Genomic DNA, 26,327 nt, shown 5'->3' with positions numbered 1-26,327 from the left:
AAGAATCCCGATAAAATCCATAAGGAGGTACCTTCATCTAATTATTTCTATCCACAGTTTATTAAATGATTGACTAGGCTTGTAAGATGATTCCCAGTTGTAGGCTAATGTGCTGTACTGTATTTGACATATTTTCTAGATTGCTTTGAGAGTTATTTATTTCTTGAACTGTTTCTCTTGAGTTCTGCTTGTTATATTGTTTTAACTTTTTTGTGTTTGACCTTTACTTTTGAATAACTTTTTCAGATGGCTTTGTAAGTTGTTTTGAGTTCCATTCTGAAAAAGTGAAGAAGAAGAATAGTTATTATTATATTGCAATGTTTTATTCTTGTAAGCTGTTTGGTGACCAAGACGGGGGGAAGTGGGATATAAATTTTAAAAATCTAAATGAATAAATTTGCTCCAAACTCACATTCCCTTTGCAGAAGCCGCTGGCTTGATGGGCCTGAGTTGACAACCTTTTCTGTTTCTTTTCTTCATTTCTCCAGATACAGACGAGTGTGGCGCCTACGCTCACTGCTGCCACCAGGACTGTTACAATTACCCAGGGGGCTACGAGTGTGTTTGCAACGCGGGCTTCAGACTCAATACTGATGGCTGCAGCTGCGACGGTAGGGAGACGTGCCATTGGAAAAAACAAACAAACCAGAAGCTCAGTGGGATTCAAAACATTTTCAGCTTCTGCAGCAATTCAGAAGTTCATGTGCTGTGCTGTGTGTGGGGCTAGGAATGAGTGAATTTGTCAGGTTCTCTGTCTTAACTTTGCTTCGCTCCCATTCCCCCACATACTTGCGAATTTTTATTTTAAAGTTTGTGTGAAAATGCATACACAATTTTCATACTTTTCACCCAATATTTATTTATTTATTGCATTTCTATCTCGCCTTTTCTCCAAGCAGCTCAAGGTGACGTACAAACGTGGTTCTCCCCCTCCTCCTTTAATCCCCACAACAACCTTGTGAGGTAGGTTGGGCTGAGAGTCTGTGACTTGCCCAAGGTCAGCCGGTGAGCTTCATGGCCAAGCGGGGATTTGAATGCTAGTCTCCCAGGTTCTGGTGCGCCACCCTAACCACTACACCACACTGGCTCATATGCAGATTTTTGTACACCATTTTGCCTAGTGTACACCACTATTTTCCCTTCACTTTCACCAATACATGCATTTTCTCACACACTTTCCATGAAACCCACATTTGGTTTGAGGACTGCATTGCAAAACTCAGAAGAGCATGCATTTTGAATGAGAGCTGGGTCTTGGTCACATTTTAGTTTGGGAAGTGCAAATTTGGCAGGTCCGCATTAAAATTAAAACTGCACAAATTTCTCTCCCCGCTCACCCCTAGATGTGTTTAAGAATTTGGTGTGAGCAAATGAAGCCAACTTGAAAAGACAAACTTATAAAATGCTAACTGCAAAAGCTTGAGGGTGTTCGCCACTGTTCGTGGTTTGATCCCAGACTACAATCTGTGGTGAGGACAGTGGCTGTGCCTCTTGTAGACACGTGGGATGCTCTACCCAAAGGTTCTCAAAACTTTGTCATGGGGCAGAGACAAGGCCCCTCCAGATGACCTGTTTATTGAGCATTCATCCTGGTTTGCTTCAACAAAGCTTATGCAAAGGTTGCACTATGCCTGGGCTTTATTGAGCATTCATTCTGATTTATTTGCAGGGAGGTTATGTGACGATGAGCATTCATCTTGATTTGCTTGTGGGGTGTTGATCGGTCTTCCCATTGAGAGCCAGTGTGGTGTAATGGTTAAGGCATTGGACTGTAACCTGGGAGACCAGGGTTCAAATCTCCACCCAGCCATGAAGCTCACTGGGTGACCTTGGACTGTCATAGTCTCTCAGCCTATCCTACCTCACAGGGTCGTTGTGAGGATAAAAGGGAAAAGGGGAAACCTGTGTACACCACCTTGAGCTCCTTGGTGGAAAGGCAGGTTATAAATGTAAGACATAAAATACAAATAAATAAATCCTTCATTCATCCCATATTTTTCAGTGCGTTTCCTCCGTCATTTTGTAATTAGTTTTATACTTGTAAACTGATGTGCAGCCACTTTGGCAATAAAGCAGAGCATACATGTGACAGCAATGACCAGAACAGCTTCTGGGGGACAAATCGTCAAGCTTCGTAGATGAAAACTCTCAAGAAATATTTCTCCCTTCACTTTCCAGATGTGGACGAGTGCTCTTCAGATAATGGCGGATGCGAGCACCTGTGCCAGAACCTTGCGGGATCCTTCCACTGCAGCTGTCAGATTGGCTACAGACTCGATGAGGACCGGAGGAGCTGTCTTTGTAAGTGTCAACTTTGCTCAGCCTTCTTCAGCCTCCCCTCGACCCCGGCCCATCCCGTGAGTTGCATCCACAAGGGATGCAAGTCTATATCCTTGTTTGGAAAGGAGTAGACCCATTGAACACATTAAACCAGAACTATCACGAAGCTAAAATGAGGAAACTGAGGTTATCATACTTTGGACACATCATGAGAAGACATGATTCACTAGAAAAGGCAATAATGCTGGGAAAAACAGAAGGGAGTAGAAAAAGAGGAAGGCCAAACAAGAGATGGATTGATTCCATAAAGGAAGCCACAGACCTGAACTTACAAGATCTGAACAGGGTGGTTCATGACAGATGCTATTGGAGGTCACTGATTCATAGGGTCGCCATAAGTTGTAATAGACTTGAAGGCACATAACAACAAGACCTATTGAAATGATGAACTTGATCTACTCTGAGTAAAACTTAGCGGGATCCAACCCAGAGGGTTTTTTTTACAGAATGAAAACAAAGGAGAGCGCTTGCGCTGTCCTGGTCTGTGTTGAGTTTGTAAGCCCATTGCCTTTTCCCTCTTTGCTCCCCACCTGTTCTTAAATGTCCTTGAATGTTCTTTGCTTCTCCCGCAGTACTTGATGAACCCATAGAGGCCCTAGATGGACGGCACCCCATCTTCCGCCCACTCCCCCACGTGGCTGTCCTGCGGGATGAGCTCACCCAGCTGTTTGACGAAGACTACAATGTCGAGGAAGAGGAGGGGGAGGCCGAAGCGAGAGGAGAGCACGCTCTCTCTGAGAAATTCAGTAAGCACACCTGGGACCTGCAACAAAGCACTGCAGTGTACCTTCCCTCCTAAAATGCGTGCTCTTGTTCAGGGTTACAGCCAGCCAGCCAGCTATGCCCTTTTCCAGGAACTCCATTCCATTTTTCTCCTCCACCCCATAACAATCAGTATTCACACCCACTGAACATGCTTAGTCCTCACTGGATTTGTTTGGTTCTGAAAAAAATAATAATTCTGAACCACCACCCCCAAGCATGCTAATCGGGTGTAGTCATCCAGGGTTGCAGGGGGGTTGCAGACCCCTTACTTTTTTGGGAGCAGGAACCCTGCCAGGTTTCTATGTATGAGCCAGTCAGCGTGAAAAGGGAATGTTTTAGCCACTGAGAAGAGTCCTTGTCCTTTCATGCTGATTGGAGCCAAACAGGATGGAAGAAGGTGAATCAGCTCTGAGAAGACTCTGCCCAGTAGTTAAAACACAGCCTCCTCTTTTCTGCTGATTGGCTCCTAGGGATGTCTGTGGTAGTGGAGTGTTGACTCGGAGACAACACAGAGAGCAAGAGAGATGAGGGAAAGTGGAAGGGGGATGTCCTTGACGATTCACTCTTTGGGAATTGTAGCGCATTTGCTGAAGCATGGGTTAGAACTTAGCTGTTCACCAGGTTCTGCACTACAATAAATCTTGTGATGCAGCAGTTTAAATATATCAAAACACCAATTTAAGCAATTATTCCGAGTCAGGCCCTTGGCCCGTCTATCTAGGGCCAGTGCCGGTTCAAAAGCATTCTGTCAACCTAACAGGTTGATACCGATTTGCGTATGTTCTTTGTCTGCAAGCTGTTGCTTTCACTGATCGATTCCCCCTCCCCTTGGAAAAAATGTTGCTATTCATACACATATTTTGAAAGGAAATATTAATATTTTGAGGGGATATATCAATAAAACATCAATATTAATACCAATATTTTAGACACAGGGTTTTTTTAGACAGTTTCCAAAAATATCTGCAGAAAATCACTGCATAAAAATCCTATCCACAATGATAGCAAGTAAACGAGTTAATGGGGAATTCAGTACCAAATCCGAATTGGGCGGAATTCTAGCACATTCCTACATCCAGCTCAATATTGTCTCCACAGACTTGGCAGTGGCACTCTAGGATTTGGGGCAGGTGTCTTTTGCCAGCCGTACCTGGAGGTGCCCAAAATTGAGCCTCGGACCTTCTGCGTGCACAGCAGATCCTCTGCCTCTGAGCTACGGCTTGAGTTAGTCCTTTCAAAAAGCTACTGTTGCCTTTTGGAGTAAGGCTGGTCTCCGTCATGTTTTTACCTTCTTGTAGTCTGTTTGGACGATGCCTTCGGCCACGACTGCAGCCTGACATGTGACGATTGCCAGAACGGAGGGCTGTGCAACGAGGATCGTACGGGCTGTGACTGTCCAGATGGCTGGAGGGGAATCCTCTGCAACCAAAGTGAGTTGAGTCAGAAAGGTGACGCCCCAGCCAAGGATGGCCTGCCAAAAGGTTTCCTTCCAAGAGGTTATTAAATACAAAGAGTGACGAGATAGGAGCAAGCCAGCTGGCTTGGAACAACACTGAAGGGGCCGGCCTTTCTCAGTCATGGCCTGCATTTTCCCACGTTTGTCTTGGCCTGGAATTCCCAGGCAAAAATCCTCAGCAAAGTTGTGTGGATGCCGTACACGTGATCTGCCCCCCAAGATCCCACTCTGTCGTTCAGACCTTCGTGTGTTCAGCGATGGGCGTCCCATCTGAGCGTTCATGCTCAGACTGACGTTATAAACCTATCGGCAGCAGATTAGAAATGCTGCTGGCTTCTTAAAGGCTAATGAACTTGTTTGCTGCACTGATGGGAACCTTAGACAGCCAGTGTGGTGTAGTGGTTAAGGTGCTGGACTATGACCTGGGTGACCAGGGTTCGAATCCCCACACAGCCACGAAGCTCACTGGGTGACCTTGGGCCAGTCACTGCCTCTCAGCCTCAGAGTGAGGCAATGGGAAACCCCCTCTGATTATCGCTTACCATGAAAACCCTATTCATGGGGTCGCCATAAGTCGGGATTAACTTGAAGGCAGTCCATTTCCATTTTTCGATGGGAACCTTTGGGGTTCTGTCTCTCACCTCAACGTCTGGGCTCCTGCTGGGAGGAAGGGTGGGATATAAATCAAATAATAAATACATAATAAAATAAATAAACCAGCCTTTCCCAACCTTTGGGCCTCCAGATATTCTTGGACTACAACTCCCATCAGCCCCAGCCAGCGTGGCCAGTGGTCAGGAATGATGGGAACTCTAGTCCGGCAACATCTGGGGACCCCAAAGGTTGGGAAAGGCTGCAAGCCTCCAACTCTGAACTAAAACCAAAACCGACCTCTTTCTTTACAGCCTGAAATTTCAGGTTTTGAAAATGGGATGGGGCTACCAGTGTTGTGCCACGTATGGGATGGATCGCTGATGTATAAGGGGCAAGGCGGTTCTTCACACAACCTGATCGTAGGCGATTTAGGGCCTTATATACGGCTAGCTTGAACTTAGATCAGTAATATGCTGTCAGACAGAGCGGCGCTTTCAGCACCAGTGGAATATGCTGAGATGGAGCTGCATCAGCCAAAAGCCGGGCTGCACCGTTCTGCATTATATGCCGTTTCTGAACTCAAGGCTAGTCCCACATACAGTAGATAGTCTAGTCTATAAGTTATCATGCTGTAATGCAGGGGTGGGAACCTGAGTCCTGGGGGCTTAATGTGGCCCTCCAGACCTCTCTATGTGGCCCTTGGAACTCTCTCTAGACTACACACCCCTTGCCAAGCCAACACCTCTCATTGGTGGTAGCTGATGTCCTCTAAAACTAGGGAAGGGACTGCTGTGAGGTCACGGGAGTGTGGCCAAGGAGGTCACGGGGTGTGGCCAACCCTCACTAGCCTTGCTTCACACCCCGAGTGTTTTTGTCTGGTTGGAAGGTGACCATGACCTCTGATAATGTCTCTTGCTTGCCTTGATGGAGGACAGAGGAGTGTGTGTGTGACCCTTGGGATGAAAACGGGTCCTTACTCCTGGTTTAATGGGGACCTAGGAAGGCAATGCTCAATGTTGTTACTTTTCCACAGGCCTGTCTCATTTGGCACACCACCACTTTATTTCCAGTGTCTCATGGGTCCTCTTTGCCTCTCTCCATCTCCCTCTTGCAGCCTGTCCCGAAGGCATGTTCGGCAGGAACTGCAGCTCTACCTGCCTTTGCCAAAACGGAGGCACCTGCAATCCGGTGACTGGGGCCTGCCGCTGTCCGCCTGGAGTCAGCGGAGAGATGTGTGAAGACGGTAAGGCTCCAGCTCTTTGGAATGAAAGTACCACTTCGCCTGCTCCAGGAGGTAGAGCTTTGGACCATATGGGTAGAGATGGACGGAACCTTCTGCTTCATTCCCTCTCCGTTCTCATCTTTTCCAGTCTTCTCTAGATTTCTGCCTCTGGATTTTTTTGTGAAGGACCTCGTGAAAATTTGTCGGCACTATAGTGCAAATTTCACTGTATGTTAGAGATGGGTTTCGTTGCCTAGTTCCAATCCACTCAAATTCCAAGAGCCTGGCTTTCATGGCCAGTCCACCTTTTGGTTGCTCCCATTTGCGGTCTGCTGATTTTTTTTTTAAGCGGGAAAAAAATACGTAATTTTTTAATGAATATGGTTGTGAAAATGCTCACTCTGTTCCACTTTTTTTCCTGTTTACATGTCAGTTAGTCGGATAATCGCCTAAATTAGGAGGGAGGTTAATGAATATTAAATGGCAATCATCATCTAGGCAGCAGTTAAGAATGCATCAGCTTAGAGGAAAGCAAATTACAAAGACATAAAAGTGTCAACAAGCACTCCTTCCTTAAGCAACCATAACTTTACATCAAAGAGCCATGACCCAATTAGGGCTCCTTGATACCATAGAATCCTAGAATAGTAGAGTTGGAAGGGGCCTACAAGGCCATCGAGTCCAACCCCCGTTTCTCAAGGCAGGAATCCAGTTTAAAGCATTCCCGACAGGTGGCTGTCCGGCTGCCTCTTGAATGCCACCAGTGTTGCAGAGCCCACCATCTCCCTAGGTCATTGGTTCCATTGTTGTAGTGCTCTAACTTATAGGAAGTTTTTCCTAATGTTCAGTCAAAATCTGGCTTCCTGCAACTTGAGCGCATTATTCCATGTCCTGCACTCTGGGATGATTGAGAAGAGATCCCGGCCCTCCTCTATGTGACAACCTTTCATGTACTTGAAGAGTGCTATCATATCTCCCCTCAGTCTTCTCTTCTCCAGACTAGACATGCCCAGTTCTTTCAGTCTCTCCTCATAGGGCTTTGTTTCCAGTCCCTTGATCATCCTCATTGCCCTCCTCTGAACCCGTTCCAGTTTGTCTGTATCCTTCTTAGAGTGCAGTGTCCAGGACTGGGCGCAGTTCTCAAGGTGAAGCCTAACCAGTGGCAAATAGAGAGGAATTAGTACTTCACGCGATTTGGAAACTATACTTCTGTTTATGTGGCCTAAAATAGCATTTGCCTTTTTTGCAGCCACATCACACTGTTGGCTCATGTTCAGCTTGTGATCAACAACAATTCCAAGACCTTCTCGCATGTAGCATTGCTGAGCCATTGTGCATTGGTATTCAAGGATATACATCTGCGATTCATGCTTATGTTAACTGTTGGAAACAGTGGAATAAAACGCCTATGTATGATTGTGAGATAAAATAGAAATGCTCTCTTTTCTGCCACAAAATGGTATTTAAAAAGGTATTTTAAAAAAATTGACAGATGTATTGAAGGCTAGGAAACAAGGAACTGAAATCCATTAACATGACCTCACAGAAATAGTTGGGAACATATGGAAGCGATTTTCCAGGAAAGGGAACTCAAGAATAGTAGAAATGAGTTCAAGGGGCACCTGATACTGTATTTCTGTATTTATTTTCCTCCTCTCCTCCGAGAAAATTGTGCAGCCAATTGTTTTTTGGGGGGTTGGGAGGGATAGGCCAAGAATCTGCAAAAAAATATAAACAAAATTCAAAATGAGCTTGGTGGTCCCAAATCCTCTGACGTCTGCTGGAAAGAAGAAAGGGCTTTGTGTGTCCTCCCAATGATGGATGGAACATTTCTGATGTAAAGGAATTAGACCATCCTCTATATAATAAGGTCCCAGGCTATGGTCTGAAGGCACTGGAGGCCAGCTCTCTGCTGAAGCTAAGCAGGGTCAGGTCTGGTCAGTGCCTGGATGGGAGACTGCCTGGGAACCATATTCAAGGTTCAATCCCCGGCATCTCCAGATTGCAGCTGGGAAACACCTCCTTTCTGAAACCCTGGAGATCCACTGCCGGTCAGTGTAGCCAATACTAGAGGAGCCAGTGGCCTGACTTGGTGAAAAAACAGCTTCCTCTGTGCCTCTCTGCCCTGTCACGCTCTCTAAAACCTTTCTGTTTCAGTGGTCTTTTTTCAATGATTATTTTCAGGTTGCCCCAAAGGATTTTTTGGGAAGCACTGCAGGAAGAAATGCAACTGTGCCAACAGGGGGCGCTGCCATCGGATTTACGGAGCCTGTCTGTGTGAACCAGGCCTTTATGGGCGATATTGTCATCTAGGTGAGTCGGCCGTTGCGTCCTCTTCTTTGTTGGAGGGAGGGAGAGCCCTTGGAGTCCTTCCCCCAGATAATCTTTGCGCATTTTCCGCAGTCCTTTTACGGTTTGTCTCATTTCTCCCTACCACCCCACCACCCCCTTGCATCTCAGCTTGCCCAAAGTGGGCCTATGGCACAGGCTGCTCCAAAGAATGCCAGTGTGTCCAGCCGAACAGCCAAGAGTGTGACAAGAAAGATGGAAGTTGCATGTGCAAACCTGGCTACTACGGCGAAAGGTGCCAAGCAAGTGAGTCGCTCTTGTGTAGAGGGTGCTCGGATGCCAGGCGCTCAGGTCCAAGTAGACAGCATGGGAAGCTGTCTTATACGGAGACAGGCTGCTGGGCCATATTGCTCAGTGTTGTCTGCACTGACCGGCAGAGGCTCTCCAGGCCTTCACACGTGAAGATGTACTGGGAGATGCCAAGAATTGAACTTGGGACCTTCTGCATGTAAAGCTCTAACCACTGAGCTGCAGATGTTTCCTTGTGACACAGGAACATATGAACATAGGAAACTGCCTTGTACTGAGTCAGACCACTGGTCCGTCTAGCTCTCTACTGCTTACACGGATTGGCAGCTGCTGTCCAGGGATTCTGATACGGGTCTCTCCCAGCTCTGCTTGGAGATGCCCGGAGATTGTACCTGGGACCTTCAGCATCCACCGAGCTGCACCACTTTCCTTAATACAGAGGGTTGTATCCAGCTAACTTCTACTCAAAGTAGACCTAGATAAGTGAATGGACCTAAGTTGTTATATGCTTTCAAGTTGATAATGACTTATGGCAACCCAATGAATCTTTTTTGGATGTATTTGTAGGGTTTTCACGGTAAGAGGTATTCAGAGGTGGTTTACCATTGCCTTCCTCCAAGCCTACGGCATCCAGTATTCCCAGGCAGTCTCCCATCCAAGTACCAACCAGGCCTGACCCTGATTAGCTTCCGAGATCAGACGAGATTGGGCGTCTTCAGGGTAGTATGGCCATAGGCGGACCTAAGCTAGCCATGTCCATTAACTCCAGTGGGCCTACTGTGAGTCGGACTACGACTGGATGTAGTACTGAGTCTAGTCTACTGGTCCATCTGGTTCAGTATTGTCTATGCTACACTACACTAACTGGCAGCAGCTCTCAAAGAGGTTTAGGCAGGGAGTCTTTCCTAAACCTGCTTGGAGATGTCAGGGACTGAATCTGGGATCTTTCTGCCTGCAAGGCAATGCCCCTGAGCTATGGATGATCCCAATGAACAGATGAAGCTGCCTCATACAATGTTAGGAGAGTGGCTTATCTAGCTCTGTGTTGTCTGCACTGACTGGCAGTGGCTCTCCGGGGGTTCAGGCAGGACTCTTTCTGAGCCCTACCTGGTAATTCCAAGGATTGAATCTGGATCTTCTGCACGCAAGGGAGATGTGCTACCATGGAGCTGGGGCCTTTCCACCTTAGGTCTCTCTGGATGTTGTTGGACTACAACTCCCATCATTCCGAGCCAGCTGAGCCAATGGGCATTGCAGCCCGGCAACATCTGGGGGCCCAAGGTTGCATGGCAAAAGGCCAGGGATTATGGGAGCAGACGTCCAACAGCATCTTGAGGGCCATTCCTGAACTAGACCATCGCTTGCCTTTACTGCCCCCAGCTACCTCCGTTACAATGGGCATTGCAGCCCAGCATCATCTGGTTGCCCAAGGATGAAGAACACGGACCCTGGTCGATGCTCCCCATTCTGACTGGAAGTGGATCTGTGCAGTCTGTTTTGATGCAGCCTTCCCCCCCCCCCCCGCTGGATGTATGGCAACTCTCATCAGCTCAAGCCTGCGTAGATGACGCTAGGGTGATGGGGCACGTTGTCCAAAATCTGAGGGCCTGCAGTTGAACAAAGCTTCTATAACGGAAGATCCCTGCCACTTAACCAGGGACCTTCTGCAATTGTAGGCTGTTGTCCGCCTGTAATCTGCCCCCTCTCCTCTGCCGACCCAGCCGTGGGTTGAAATTTTCCATCCTGGTCTCCTTGTTTGCAGAATGTGAGCCAGGATACTACGGCATCAGGTGCCGAAGTAAATGTGACTGCCCTTCTGGAGCGCCCTGTGATCACGTCAACGGAGAGTGTCAGAAGCAGTGTCCTGAGGGCTTCCACGGGGAGAACTGCAGCCGGGGTAAGACGTGCGTGCAACATGCAGGCAGACCAAAGTTCTGTTAGATGGGTGGGGAACGTCAGACACTCCAGACCTCTCTAAGCGTGCATAGGGTTGTAAGCCTTACAGCTAGTCTACTCAGAACTCAGTTCCACTGAGTTTAATGGGACTTAACCCCAAATAACTGCGTGTAACAGGCCTGGGGAACTGTAGATGTGGCTGACCTACAGCTCCCTTCGTCCTTGGCCATGCTCCCTGGGGCTGATGGGAACCCTAGTGAACTGAACAGCGTCTCATCTGGAGGGCCACAGCCGGATGCATTTTTTATTTATTTATTTATTAGATTTATTAGTTGCCCATCTGGCTGGTTATCCAGCCACTCTGGGCAACGTACAACATAAAAACATACAAATTACATTACAGCATTAAAAATCCCGATGCATAAGACTGCAGCCTTGCAGTGCAGTCCTATATGTGTCTGCAGGCAGTGACCGGCCCAAGGTCACCCAGTGAGCTTCATGGCTGTGTGGGGATTCGAACCCTGGTCTCCCAGGTCATAGTCCAACACCTTAACCACTACACCGTCTACTCAGAAGTAAATTAGTTAGGCTTGCTTACAGGTAAATTGAGTGTAGGGTTGCAGCCTTCATTGATTAGTCAACTAGAACTCATACAGTTAATTGACACATCTTTCCTTAGTTGGGCAACACTCGAACTTGCATATTCATTTCATTCTCTCCTTTTTCCTCATCATATACAAATGATCAAAGGACTCCCCCCCCAAGCCAAAAAAAATGTGTTTGTCTCTTAGGAATGATCCCACTCTCAGTTGCAGAGAAATCAAGTGAGGGAGTGAAATGCTGCAGCAATTTGGCTGATTATTTTTCAGGGGAGGGAACAACGATGGAAGTGGTTTGAAAGCATATTTTTTTAAAAAGAAGCGGTGGAAGTTTTAAGCCCTCGGGAAGGACAGACAGGAAATAACGTAAATTTTTTCAATGGCGATATTGGGCTCCGGACTTCGATACAGGATCTGGAAGCAATTAACAGTCAGGACGAGCATCTGTCCCCAATTAGCGTAGAGGGAAGAATGCACAAAAATGATGGCGTTACTTTAGATCTCCAAATCGTGTGTGTGTGTTTTCCCCTCCTCCATTTTTTCGATGGTGTGTTTGCAGCCCAGGGCTTGAACTGGGGAGGGAGCAGGGGAATGCAAGCCCCCTGCCCCCAATATCCATGTCTGCATCACATCATCTTCAGTGGTCCACGGCGTGTTTGTGATTGAAGGCAGGATACGGCACATCCATCGCATTAAGCACTCGTATCGATTTTTAATTTTATTTCTGCTGCTGCTTCCTTTCTCATACTGCATTTTCTTGTATTGCCACTTGAAATCCACGTTCTTCAAACTGCAGTACAGTAAAATACAATATAGGCAACGTTCAACTTTATTGCTTGAGCCATAGGCCGTTGTAGATAACAGAACAAAACTGAACGATAAGATTGTCGCCATCAAACTACTGAAGGCACGAAAGCGATACAAAGCCAAAAGGACTAATACACTTATAAAACTAACCTTAAGATTACGCCACGTTGTATGAAATCCATTGAAATTTAACGGCTTCAAAAGTTAGGAAATAAAAAGAAGCAAAACAGATACAATCGAAAATCATACAGTGTGTTACAACAGGTGACAAACCATCGTGAAATGGTCCACCAAGACTCTCAGCAATGTTCAAGTGGTGCGGAGGGGGGGGAAAAGGATGGGAACCACTGCTTTAAATAATTTTATTTCTTTATTGACTTATTCGGATAATTTATGTATTATTTATTTATTTGTGATGGCACGTGTTGGTCACTTTATACAACAAAATCTCAAAGTGAAGTAGCACTCATGCAGACTTCTGGGGCCCTTTTGGACCCTGGTGCACTTTTCATTGTGTAATTTACACCTAAGTAGACCTCCAGGAATGCCCTTCAAGGACGTTGTCACAGATTTTAATTTGTACGATGTCCCCAAATTTCAGCCAATTACCACTTACCGGTTTCCTTTTGGAAACAAAAAAAACACGGGGATCCCAAAATACCCCAGCAAAAATTCCTGGGGGCAAATTTCTGGCTTTTATTTGTGTAACTTACACATGAGTAGACCTACAGGATTCTCCTTCTAGGACATTGCCACAAGCTGTCATCCATATACCCTCCCCAAAGTTTACTCTGTTATCACTTACCCGTTTTCTTTCTAGAAACAAACTCTGCAGTCCAAAAATACCCCAGAAGTTGTTTGGTTTACTTAATATGCATAAGAACATAAGAAGAAGAAGAGCCTGCTGGATCAGGCCAGTGGCCCATCTAGTCCAGCATCCTGTTCTCACAGTGGCCAACCAGGTGCCTGGGGGAAGCCCGCAAGCAGGACCCGAGTGCAAGAACACTCTCCCCTCCTGAGGCTTCCGGCAACTGGTTTTCAGAAGCATGCTGCCTCTGACTAGGGTGGCAGAGCACAGCCATCATGGCTAGTAGCCATTGATAGCCCTGTCCTCCATGAATTTGTCCAATCTTATTTTGAAGCCATCCAAGCTGGTGGCCATTACTGCATCTTGTGGGAGCAAATTCCATAGTTTAACTATGCGCTGAGTAAAGAAGTACTTCCTTTTGTCTGTCCTGAATCTTCCAACATTCAGCTTCCTTGAATGTCCACGAGTTCTAGTATTATGAGAGAGGGAGAAGAACTTTTCTCTATCCACTTTCTCAATGCCATGCATAATTTTATACACTTCTATCATGTCTCCTCTGACCTGCCTTTTCTCTAAACTAAAAAGCCCCAAATGCTGCAACCTTTCCTCGTAAGGGAGTCGCTCCATCCCCTTGATCATTCTGGTAGCCCTCCTCTGAACCTTCTCCAACTCTATAATATCCTTTTTGAGATGAGGCGACCAGAAGGGGCCAGGGTTTACTGCTCAGAAAAAAAAAATGTACCTCTTCTGAATAAGTGCTTTTTGGCTGAAAGTCCCTTTGTATCATCATGCATATTTCTGCTGACAACAGAGATAAAAATGGCTTCTGGGGGACAAAGTTACTCCATCCTTCCAATGGAAATCTCATTGGTGTCCAAATACACCCCCAAACTCAGCCAGTGTTATTTTTTTTGGCAGGGTCTGCATGAAGGTTTTATCTAAAATGTAGATGGGTGAAATCAATTGAAAAGCAAGGAGATTTCAAGGATATATCAAATTCCTAAAATGCTCATCCGACAACACAATAAGGACCTGTCATGCCTTATCCTGCTAAAACATGAGCAGCACAGTAGAGGCTAACTGAACTACCAAAAGCCTGGGTACATCAAAAGTCTTTTTTTCAGAAAATAACTGTTTTTAATCACTGTTTGTTCTTCGCCTTCACACTTTGTAGAATGTCCTGAAGGCAAATTTGGAAGGAACTGCCTGCTTAGCTGTTCCTGCAGTGGTTCTCCTTGCAGCCGCTTTACCGGTCAATGCCACTGCGTGGCTGGGAAGAGTGGCGTGGATTGCAGCCAAGGTAAGGGCTGTCCGCCTGCGCATGGGCGAGTTTTAATGTTGCACAACAGAGGAATCTAACCCTGCAGAGGAAATCCCAGAAGAAACTTGCCACACAGCAGATTGCGCAATCTGTCGTGCAACAGAGCTACCAGCAACCTGCTTTGGCATTCTCTGGTGCAACAACGTTCCACTGGCGCAAAACATTTCACTAGCGGAACAAATATAAGTGAGGTAAAGTCATACATGCTGAAGCAGTCATTGTTAGCTAACTGAGAACAAAGACAAGAAGAGAAGGGAGGACGGGGAGGAGCAAAGCTTGCAAAAATAACAACCGCTTTAGAGGAGGAATCAGCAGAGGGAAGAGTAGATTGCCTTTACATCTATCCACACACACAGGTTCAGGTCACGTGTAACATGCATTGGTGCTTCACTCCCAACAAAAGGGACACAAAGTCTTCCAAGGAGACTCTAGAAGCCATTGCTAGGCAAGGCCTCCAAGACTGCCGTCTCTCTTTTTCCCTTCATTCAGCTTGCCCTGAAGGTCACTGGGGACGAGGCTGCCAGGAGGTCTGCCCAGAGTGCAAGAATAGCGCCCGCTGTGATCCAGCCACTGGAGCTTGCTTGTGCGTTCCTGGATACACAGGCAGCCGCTGTCAAGATGGTAAGCATTCCTTGTCTCTGACGGGGTCAGAAATGACTGTGATGATTCCCAAGGGCTGTAGCTCAGTGATAGAGCATTTGCTTTGCATGCAGAAGGTCCCAGGTTCAAACTCCAGGGCTGGGAACGTCCCCTGTCTGAAGCCTTGAAGAGCTGCTGCCTGTCAGTGTAGACTTCATTGAGCTTGATAGACCAATGCTTTGACTCAGCATGAGATAGCTTCCCTAAGGTCCCAGGGCAGGTTGCAAGAATTTTAAAATGCAACATTAAAAACAGTTTAAAACAAATGACAATCACAATAGTAGAGTGGGACGTATACCTCTTGAGTGTCAAAGGTCAGGGTAAAGAGGTGTGTCTTCAGCATATAATGAAACCTGTGAAGTGAAGGTGCCAGGTGCACCTCTGCGGGGACGGAGTTCCACAACTTAGGGGCTGCCACAGAGAAGGCCCTGTCTTGGGCCGCGACCTCCTGAGGGTGGCAGAGCTACCAAGAGGACCCCCTCTGCTGATCTCAACACCCAAGAGGGAGACGGTCCCTCAGATATTCGGGGCCCAGGTCATTTAGGGCTATAAATGCCAAATAACATGGGCACCTTGCTTTGGGCCCGGGGAACAAACTGGCAAGCAAATCCGAGTGGAAGCAAATGTCAGTAGTTTGTAAATGTGATTTGTTAATTTGAGCCAATTGAAGAGTCACCCCAGGAAATGTTCAGGTTTATTTTAATTCTTGTTTTCATTTTAAATCGAGAGTATATTTATCTACATCTTGTGTCTGCCCTAATAGGCATTTTACTGTAGTTGCAATGGCTTATGGCTACAAGCAATGATTTCTTATTGGACTGAATTTCCACCCCTCTTCCCCCGGCTTCCTTTTGTAGTGTGTCCTCCTGGCTGGTTTGGGCAAGATTGCCAAATGCGCTGCAACTGTGGGAACGAAGGATACTGCCACCCTGAGACAGGGAAGTGTAGCTGCATGCCAGGATGGACCGGCCTCAATTGCCAAAGAGGTATGGTGCCCCTCTGCGCTGCCAAGGCTGGCTTGCAAAATGTTTTCCCGCACATGTCTACGTTGTTGCGTTTGCCATCGTTGCATCGACCGAAGGTTGGGGGCGGGGCGGGGCGGGGCGAAATTCAATTCAGTTTGCATTAAAGGTGAACCCGCCTAATTCACACTTTCCAAAACAATGTGCGTACTGAAACATGGCCATTCTTCAAAATTTGTACTTCATTGAATTTTGCAATGCAGTTCTCCAGTCAAGTAATGTGCACAGAAAATACTAGGGTAACGTGTGCATTTAAAAAATTGCAAGTATTTGTGAAAATGACATAAAAAAAATGCATTGTATCAGGGCGAATTACTTTGCAAGAACGGGTATGTTAGGAGAAATCTAACCTAAAAAACTGATGAATTTTCGTGGAGACTTTTTAAAATAATGATGATGATGATCACAAACTGATGTGGAAAACTGGAGAACTGAACTTATAACTAGAAAATTAAGTAATGGAGAGGAACCAAACCTATCAGATGCACCCATCCCTACCAATGACCCTTTCTGTGAAGGTACAGCCATTCGGGAATTTCTCATGCTCTTAAATGCAACACCAGCAATAGCAGAACTACACCCTCCCTTTGCCCCAAAGGAGCTTATGTGGCTGTGTGGCCACAAGCATGGGAATTGTAGACCAGGTTGGCAAAAGCACTTCGTCAAAATATTCAGAGCAATGTGCGCCGAAAAACTGTGCAGAGATTGCAGGGAACTTTACCCCTCATTCATAAGGCCTCCTTCCTGAGAAATGTGGTGGAGCGCTGTTATTTTCGCCCCGTGTTACAGAGGCCCGACTGGCCTCAGCTAGAGGTCGGGTGTTTAGTGTTGTGGGTCCCATGCTGTGGAACACTCTTCCAGCAGAGATTTGGCAGGCACCCTCGCTTTTGACTGCCAATCGTCTCTCGAAGCCTTTTGTTATGCCAACAGGCCATTGCAGCTGTTTAATTGTAGTTTTGATTAGCCAGTCACCTTAATGATTATCTGCGTTTTTATTTCTGTTTTTAAAATGGTATTTTGTGTTTTAACAATGTGTTTTATCCTTACTGGTTTGGGTGGGAGCCATCTAAATTCTACAGAGGATAAACCCGTTGAAATTAACAAACCTAAGTTAATCATGCCAGTCAATTTCTGTGGGACCGCTCTGGGTAGAACTAACAGGGGATACAATCCATTGTTTTATCTTAAAAATATGCAACTTATTTTTAATTATTATTTTAATGACTTTTTGGACTATTTTTTGTAAACTGCTGAGAGGTTTTTTGTTCTAGCGAGTGATATATGTTGTTGTATACCTTCAAGTCTATTATGATTTATGGTGACCTGATGAATCTTGTTTGGATATATTCATAGGGTTTTCATGGTAAGAGGTATTCAGAGGTGGTTGACCATTGTCTTCCTTTAAGCCTACGGCACCCGGTATTCCCAGGCGGTCTCCCATCCAAGTACTAACCAGGCCTGACCCTGGCTTCCGAGATCAGACAAGATCGGGCGAGTTCAGGGTATATGTCCGTAGGCGAGTGGTATATAAATTTTGTTAAATGTAGGGATGAGAAAGAAATTTGATTCAGTTCACATTTAAAGCCAAATTCATCAACTATTTGGAAAGGGCACGGCATACAGTCTGCAGACATAGCTTGTACAAGATTCCACCCTCTGCCCCTCACTTTATTTTGGGAGGATGTTACAATAAAGGTCAGTGTGTGATGATTGGGGGGGTGGCATATAGTTGTGTCTCTGCTAGGGACAGGCGAGAATTTGGATGGTTGTGATTGTCGCATGGTTGTCATTGCATCTGCCAAAGACTAGGAGTGTGTGTGTGTGCAATTCAATTTAGTTCACATTTCAAGCTGAGTTTATCAAATTTGCACTTTCTGAAACAATATGGGAACCGAAACAGAAACATCCTTTGAGATTCGCATTTATTAGAATTTTCCGATGTGGTTCGCCAACAAAATATTTACAAAAATGCATATATTATGGGAAAGTGTGCCCCCAAAATGAATATATTGGTGAAAATAAGATACAAAAGTGAGTATAAATGGTTTGCAAAAATGTGTACATTAGTCAAAACTGCACACAAAAATGTCTTCATTAGGGCAAAAATCACACTTAAAATGCTGAAGAATTTTCAGGAGAATTTTTTTTAAAAAAAGCTCTGCAGATTGCTGCAGGAATGCGGAGAGCTGAATCTGAGATTAGAAAAATGAGAGAGCTGAAACTGACTGGTCGTTCCACCCCTAACGCCATCGCTGTGGTAATGAAGCCTCTGCTTTCCCCTTTTCAGCCTGCGATGCTGGCCGCTGGGGTCCCGACTGTGCCAACACTTGCAACTGTAGCAACGGCGATGGGACCTGCAGCGCTATGGCAGGACAGTGTCTCTGCGAAGCCGGCTACACTGGGACCCGATGTGATCAGAGTAAGGGCTGCCTTGGGGTGCTTTCGAGCTGAGCCTCCTGCCCGCTGTTTGTCCATGGGTCTGGCCAGCAGCTTGGGGGTTGTGAGAACATAGGAATCTGCCTTATATAAATCAGACCATTGGTCCACCTAGCTCGGTATATTGTCGGCACTGACTGGTGGTGGCGTCCTCCAGGGTTTCCGGCAGGGGACACTTCCAGCCTTACCTTGAGATGCTGGAGACTGAAGTGCATGCAGATCGGATGCTCTAACACTGAGTTGCCCACAACCTCTTTCAATTCTGTAAAGAAGGCACCACAGGGGAGAGCACCGTGTTCCTTGTGGAAACGCGCCTGGGACTGCCTTCAAGTCGATCCTGACTTATGGCGACCCTATGAATAGGGTTTTCATGGTAAGCGGTATTCAGAGGGGGTTTCCCATTGCCTCCCTCTGAGGCTAGTCTTCCCCAGCTGGCTAGGGCCTGCTCAGCTTGCCACAGCTGCACAAGCCGGTCCCTTCCTTGTCCGCAACGGCCAGCTGGGGGGCAACTGGGCTCCTTGGGACTCTGTAGCTTGCCCACGGCTGCACAGGTGGCAGGGCACGTCACCCCTGAGCCACTCCCTGTGGGGGGGATCTTTAGCTGGCCTTTGACACCCAGGAGACACGAGCAGGGATTGGAACTCACAGACTCTGGACTCCCAGCCAGGCTCTCCTCCCCACTGTGCCATACCAGCTTTCGGAAACACGCCTAGCTCCCAAAGACTCCTGTAGCAGGATCCCAGCCAGATGACCTCAACACTAGGAGAGTATGTTTGTTTCCAAATAGAATGCAAAACTCAAAAAACAAATCCCATTCACGCTATTTTTAAAAGAACTTTGTGGGAAATCAAACAAATCAGTTCTGATTTTTTTATATAAAAAATCCATCAATTTCTCATTTCTTTCCCATTTTTGTGCTATTGGGATGAAAGATTGAAACAACCTTTGGTTGAACAGAAGGTTACAGAGAGGAGAAAGAAAGCAATTAGGTTGCATCTCTGCTCTCATTCAATTGCCTATAGGATGGGGCCCCTTTGTCGTATCATAGAATGGGCCGGTCTGATCTTTTCAAGGAGTAACAGCAAGCCTAAAAAGTTTGTGTCAATTGGATGGAAAACACAGACGTTATATGCAGAAGAAGAGTCGATTGCAATGGAAAGCAACAGGAAGTGTATAGCACTGTTCTTCAACCTTGGGTACTCAGATGTTGTTGGACTACAACTCCCATCATCTGTGGTTGTTGGCTAAGCTGGCTGGGAGTTGTAGTCCAACAACATCTGGGGACCCAAGGTTGAAGAGCAGTGGTTTACAGGATGTTCCCCTTCTTTAATTGCTTCTAAAACAGGGGACCTTATCTGTTTGAAATCTGGCAGATATGAAGCTTTGAGGGAGTGACAGAAAGCCCGAAAATGTCATGCCATTTGAATGGAAAACACTGATGTTATTGGCAGTAGAAGACCAGCTGAGTCTCCCATTGAAGGCAGAAGGAAATAAAAAGAAATTGGGGAATAAGGAAAATGAATGAAATAGATCTGAATGGACGATGAAACTTGTAATAATGAAAATGAACGGAGAGACTTTCACTTTCTTTATCACCCTCTTTAAAATCTTCTTCCTCTCCCACCGCCCCATGCTTGTCTTGTTTTGTTTTTCCCAAGAGTGCCCTGAAGGGTGGTTTGGTCTCAGCTGCTGCCACAGGTGCCAGTGTGACAATGGGGCTGCCTGTGATCACGTCAGCGGGGCCTGCACTTGCACCCCTGGGTGGAGAGGGACTTTTTGCGAACGCTGTAAGTAATCCTAGATTGGCTCTTTCGTTACTCATATTCCATTCCCCCTCCTTATCCACAGAGAGATGTTCTCATTTGGTTCTGCTGATTAGCTGTCAATCGTTATTAAAACAAGGGCTGTGCCATTTGTTCTTCCCCCAAATATTTTCAGTCTGAAAGTAGTATTCTTGTTGTGGTTATTGTTACTATTTTCTTACCTATCCTTCACCATAAGGTTCCAAGGGCAGGCCATGGCAATTTAATGTGACAAGTGCGGAGCAGGTAGAGTTGCGGCTGGATTGACCATGCAACCGACTTCTCTGTGGGGATCGCCAGGCCCGGCACCAGCGGGTGGCCAGGCTGGGCACTGGCTGAGAGCCCCTGGTGCTGAGAGGGGCCCCTGCTGCTGGAGCTGGGCGGATGTAGCTCCTCCTCTGGGATCCGTGCTAGCATTGGGTCACAGAGCGTGCACCCCACAACCTGATGTTGGCGCAGATTGCGGAGTGGCAGCCACCCTTCCAGGCAATACCTCCCTCGCGTCTGGTGCGGGATGGCTGCGCAACTACCTGCTGTGCCACAGTGCCACAACAGCATGCTGTGCACGCATGCTTGCCATCACCCAAGATGAGGTCAACATACACCTCACCATCTCGGGTGGTGGCAAGTGTGCATGCACAACATGCTAATCCGCTGACATGGCCAGGCCTTTTTAAGCCTGTGGCGGCTACCCACTGCTGCCGCTGCCAAGAGCCTCTGCAGTCTGGTGCCACCCCAGGGATCACAATTGTACAGCCAATTCCTGCGGGAAGCTGATAGGCTGTGACTTCACGCCTGCTGATCAGAGGCGCATCAGAGCACCATGCAGCGCACTTTGCAAACCCTGCATGGTACTTTGAAGTCCCATCTATCATCACCTGATGCCCTGTCTGCCTGTCAGATTTGGCCCATAAGGGGTAGAGGAGAGGATCTGACCCGTTGGCCAGATCTGAACTACGGGTAGAAATATACATAGGTGCACGACCTGTTCTGGGACAGGTTGTACTCCTCCCTGAAGGAACAGTTTCATTGTCTGGGAGTACTTCCGGATTCCAACTTATCACTTGGATCCCAAGTGGCTTCTGTGGTTAGGAGTGACTACACCCAGCTGAGTCTGATTTGCCGGCTATGGCCATTCCTGACTGGGATAAACTGGCCTCAGTTCTCCATGCTCTGGTCACTTCCCATCTGGGCTACTGTAATGTGCTGTATGTGGAGCTGCCCTTGAAGACAGAGGCTGCAGCTAGTGCAAAATGTGGGTGCTAGGCTGGTAAGTGGGGCAGCCCGATGGGACCATGTGTTACCGGTCCTAAAAGTGCTGTACAGCCAGCCAGTGAGCTACCGGACCCAATTTAAAGTGTCAATACTAGCATATAAAGCCCCGAATGGCTTGGAGCCCAAGTATTTAAAAGAGCGCCTTCCCCAGTATCAACCATCTTGGACCATACAATGGGCAGGCGAGGCCTTGTTGGTGGTGCCACCATTGAGCACTGCCTGGTTGGTGACAGAGCCTTTTCTGTGGTGGCCCCATTTGTGGAACACCCTCCCCAGTGAGGTGTTCTGTTTCCATCACTATTAACTTTTAGAAGGAATTTGGAAACATTCCTGTTTACCCAGGCATTTGGTGGCTAAAGAGGACTATTGGTGGCAACCTGAGGATCCCTGATGAAAGAATGTTTTTGTCTTTTAGAATGTTTTAACTGTCTTTTAGAATCTTTTTAATTGTCATCGTGTTTTAGAATGTTTTTTAATTGCAGTTGTGTTTCTGGAAAGCTTTAAACTGTTTTTAGTATGTTTTTCTCCTTGTAAAATTATTTTGTTTGCCACTCTGGCCTCCTTCGGGAGGAAAGGCAGGAGGCCATTTCAATAAGTAAACAATTAAGAAACAAAAAGAAATGTGGCTTTGCTCTGCCACCACTCTCCTGTCATAGTGTTTAGACTTCTTGTCTGGCTGTCTCTTCCCCCAGCCTGTCCTGATGGTTTTTATGGGACGGAGTGCCGGGGGATTTGCAGGTGCCTAAACGGAGCCCACTGTGACCGCGTGACCGGACGCTGCATCTGTTCCGCCGGCTGGATCGGTCCAAACTGCAATCAAAGTATGTTCCCCGTGCTGGGTGCTAGCCTCTCGCTCTGCCCTCTGGCCGCACAGGGCATCCTGTGGCGAGTGTCGCCTGCGCAGGTATGAAAGTTGCCACACTCATTGTCTGTTTGCCCTTCGCTGCAGGTTGTCAGGCTCACCACTATGGGGAGAACTGCAGCCGGGAATGTGCCTGCTCCAGTGGGGCCACCTGCGACCACATCAGTGGGGAGTGCCTCTGTGCACCTGGATGGACAGGAGAGACCTGCAAGCAAGGTATTTCTTGCTAGTGATAAGTAGCAAGGCTATCTGTGGCTAAAGACATGAGGTTGTTTCAACAATCTTAATTTTTCCCAATGCTTTTCAAAATGGACCATTGATGATCTAGATCTCTGAACCATAGAATCATGGAATAGTAGAGTTGGAAGGGGCCTATAAAGCCATCAAGTCCAACCCCTAGTGTCCAAACGGTAGCATTTCCCCGAGCAGGGCCTTCTTCGGACTTCCCCTATAGATTATGGTCTGTGTTCCACCAAGTCCTGCTCCGAGGAGACCCTCTGAAATGAACAAACCTAAGCGAGTCATTCCATTAACTTAAGTTGGCCTGCTCTGAGTAGGACTAGTGTTGAATACCACCCATGCACTGCCATGCTGGGAAAAAAATAGAGAGATCCCAGTTTCCCGATGGATTTGTATCTGTGATTTAAAACAGGTGGAGAATGTAATCCATTATATATTGAAATGACCTTTATACAATGGTCCAGGGGGGAAATTCCTGAGAAATATTTTGTCTAGTTTAACAGCCTTGCTCTGATCAAGAAATTACCTGTTTTGTCTTAGAAGATCTTTACCCGTTTGTAACATATAGAACAGCGTTGTTGGCTTTTGCGGCAAGGAAACTGCGGACACAAATGGCTAGTGGGGTGCAGGAGGCCATGCCTGAGAGTTTTAAGAGTGTGCTCAGTTAATTTTTGTTCCTGTTGGGTTTTACTCTATTGCAGGCGTGGGGAATCTTTGGCCTTCTGGGTGTTGCTGGACTACAAGTCCCATCATCCCTGCCACGCTTGCTGAGGATGATGGGAGTTGTAGTTCAGCAGCGTCTAGAGCGTCAAAGGTTAACTATACCTGCCCTGTTGCTTTAGGTTTTCATGGTATCATCTTGAATTTTAACTCTCTTATTTTATTGTTTGTTCTTATTGCATACGTTGGAGTTAATTTTTGAAGCTGTCAAATCCAATGGGTAGTAAAATATATGTATTTTTTGATGATTGCCTCCACCTTCATTAAAGGAAAAGGGACTACAAAATGGTGAGGGCATGCCCCCCATGAAGACAAAAGGCACCGTCATTAGCCACCGTTACACTCGCTTTGTACCCCTCCTCTGTTCAGAGTGGATGGGAGGGAAGGCGTCCATTCCTGGCATCCAGTGAAATGTGGGCATGTTAAAAGGGGCGTGTTCAATGTAGGAGAGGCTGCACCCTTGCAAACTGGAGGTGCGCAAGAAGACCAAACCATCTCGTGGACATTATGGAGTTTCGAGGGGATGTACCCGGAGACCTTTTGCGGGCACTGTAGGAGGTAGTGCCCGACATATTGACGCTTGCGGGAGCCGCATTGGCGACCCCCGCCTTAAGAGCTTCAGCGCTATTTTGAGTTATGAAACTTTACATTCGTATTCCGACGTTTTTCTTCCAGTTGACATTTCCCTTGAGCTCCATTCTAAACTGCCTTCTCTCCTTTTTCCCCTCAGCGTGTCCAGACGGCTCGTATGGAGCAAAATGCCAGCAGCAGTGTCTCTGTCAAAATGGCGGCACATGTGATCCCGCCACCGGGCGCTGCACGTGTCTCGAAGGCTGGATGGGGTTGGCCTGTGAACTAGGTGAGTGCAAGATGGCTTTCCCTGGGTTGCTGCCTCATATGGGGAACTCTCTGGCCCAAGAGGTTGGAGGCCAGAGACGGGGAACCTTTTCCATCACGAGGGCCACATTACCTCATGCGCAACCTTCCAGGCACCGCCCACCAGCAGTGGGTGTGGCCAAACACACACCACTCTTCTTCCAATATTGGAATAAATGTGCAAAGTGAATGCAGCCAGAGGCTGTTCACCCATCCCTAGTCTCACCCCAAACAAAAACTATAACAAGCTTCCCTGCATGTAGAAAATAAGTCTCTAAGGGAGGTTAGGCTATAGCAATATTCTCCCTGATATGCTACTTTATCACAGGCATGGATGGATTTTTATTTAGATTTTTTTTGGGGGGGGGGCTTCAACTCACATCCCACTCCCCACATATACCTTTAAATGCCCAAAAGCGAGTTGCTGCTTTACACACACTTGTTAGAGAATTTAGCTGACTGAGATTCAGTTACTGTCAAAAATACAATTCAAGCAGTTTGTGTACAGGAGAGCTTCTTTCACTGATATGCTAACTATCCATTCTTTGAGGTTGTCCAGGCTGTATCTGTGCTTTAAAACAGACCACCAGAAAGCTAATTACTTAGAGGTAATTGTTTTAGCTCCATGAAGAATTGCTTTTACTGAGCTAAGGTTTAATGTCATGCTTTCCGCCTTTCTCAATGGTCGTTATAAAAAACTTCCCTTAGAACTCCGGTTTTGTGACAGCTATAGAGGATGTCATTTCACCCAATGAGTTTGTGTGGGTTTTTTGCTATCGGACAAGGAAAATGATATCTCAATGCATGATTCCTTCTTTGCCCTGGAATTTAAGAGCTAAATTTGTGTGTCAGCTTTGAATGATCTTTGTTTGCAATGGCATATTGCTAAACAAATAAAACGATGATGACACATGCACATCTGCATTTTTGAAGGATGCAGTTCAAAGAAGGCTTGCTAAAACAGGTATCTTCCCTTTAGAGTGTGCCCAAGGGAAACATGGAGTCAATTGCCAGGAGAGCTGTGATTGTCTGAACGGGGGCTTGTGTGACCGGCAGGCTGGGCGTTGCCTTTGCCGCAGTGGCTGGACTGGAGAGAAATGCCAAAGCCGTAAGGAGAAATGTTGCCTTTCCATTTTGCTTTATTTTATTAAGAGTTATGAACATCCTTTCATCCCTCACGTTATATTGTCTAAACTAATTACACGATAAGCAGAAAAACATTTAAGTTTAGAATCCACACTGCTTCCTCTCAAAGGAGTGTTAAAATTTCAGCAAGGCATAATGTTTAAGAAATAAGTGGACTGAAATAAGCTTTTACTCCTCCAAGGCCTTTTAACAACATTTGCTATTACTTGTATTTTTTAATCAACTCATTTGAGAGCCAGTGTGGTGTAGTGGTTAAGGTGCTGTACGACCTGGGAGACCGGGATTCGAATTTCCACACAACCATGAAGCTCACTGGGTGACCTTGGGCCAGTCACTGCCTCTCAGCCTCAGAGGAAGGCAATGGTAAACCCCCTCTGAATACCGCTTACCATGAATACCCTATTCATGGGGTCACCATAAGTCAGGATTAACTTGAAGGCAGTCCATTTCCATTTTTCAATCAACTCATTTGAAATGTGGTGTTGGAAAGCTTTGCACATACCATGGACTGCGAAAAAGACAAATAACTGGGTGTTAGAACAAATTAAGCCAGAACTATCACTAGAAGTTAAAATGATGAAACTGAGGTTATCATACTTTGGACACATAATGAGAAGACATGATTCACTAGGAAAGACCATAATGCTAGGAAAACAGAAGAGAGTAGAAAAAGAGGAAGGCCAAACAAGAGATGGATTGATTCCATAAAGGAAGCCACAGACCTGAACTTACAAGATCTGAGCAGGGTGGCTTGTAACAGATGCTTTTGGAGGTTGCTGGTTCATAGGGTCACCACAAGTCATTATCGACTTGAAGGCACATAACAACAACAAATTGAGTGATGACCATTTAGCTGATTTTAGTGGAACAGGGTTAGTTTTTGTGGCTACGCTGGTCGAAGTG

At 46.5% G+C, this 26,327-nt stretch overlaps 1 protein-coding gene and 2 pseudogenes across 6 annotated transcripts in view; 1 reads left to right on the top strand and 2 right to left on the bottom strand.

The window, feature by feature from the left end:
• The window catches only part of MEGF6 (multiple EGF like domains 6), a 177,255-nt gene that overhangs the window by 125,665 nt on the left and 25,263 nt on the right, over nt 1-26,327 (top strand). For all 6 annotated transcript variants that reach the window (XM_061600698.1, XM_061600697.1, XM_061600700.1 and 3 more), the window contains 17 exons: nt 489-611; nt 2,179-2,301; nt 2,913-3,086; nt 4,404-4,535; nt 6,270-6,398; nt 8,562-8,690; nt 8,838-8,972; nt 10,738-10,872; nt 14,260-14,385; nt 14,896-15,027; nt 15,903-16,031; nt 18,355-18,486; nt 20,162-20,290; nt 22,273-22,401; nt 22,530-22,658; nt 24,133-24,261; nt 25,258-25,386. In XM_061600698.1, the coding sequence (XP_061456682.1) occupies nt 489-611; nt 2,179-2,301; nt 2,913-3,086; nt 4,404-4,535; nt 6,270-6,398; nt 8,562-8,690; nt 8,838-8,972; nt 10,738-10,872; nt 14,260-14,385; nt 14,896-15,027; nt 15,903-16,031; nt 18,355-18,486; nt 20,162-20,290; nt 22,273-22,401; nt 22,530-22,658; nt 24,133-24,261; nt 25,258-25,386 (2,244 nt within the window). The remainder of the gene's footprint in view (nt 1-488; nt 612-2,178; nt 2,302-2,912; nt 3,087-4,403; nt 4,536-6,269; nt 6,399-8,561; nt 8,691-8,837; nt 8,973-10,737; nt 10,873-14,259; nt 14,386-14,895; nt 15,028-15,902; nt 16,032-18,354; nt 18,487-20,161; nt 20,291-22,272; nt 22,402-22,529; nt 22,659-24,132; nt 24,262-25,257; nt 25,387-26,327) is intronic.
• On the bottom strand, nt 9,594-9,712 carry LOC133373018 (5S ribosomal RNA; annotated as a pseudogene).
• On the bottom strand, nt 17,472-17,585 carry LOC133372971 (5S ribosomal RNA; annotated as a pseudogene).

This window comes from Rhineura floridana, chromosome 18, assembly GCF_030035675.1.
Source record: "Rhineura floridana isolate rRhiFlo1 chromosome 18, rRhiFlo1.hap2, whole genome shotgun sequence".
NCBI lineage: Eukaryota > Metazoa > Chordata > Lepidosauria > Squamata > Rhineuridae > Rhineura > Rhineura floridana.
Note: the sequence above shows the minus strand (reverse complement) of the source record. Positions and strands in the feature narration are given on the sequence as shown.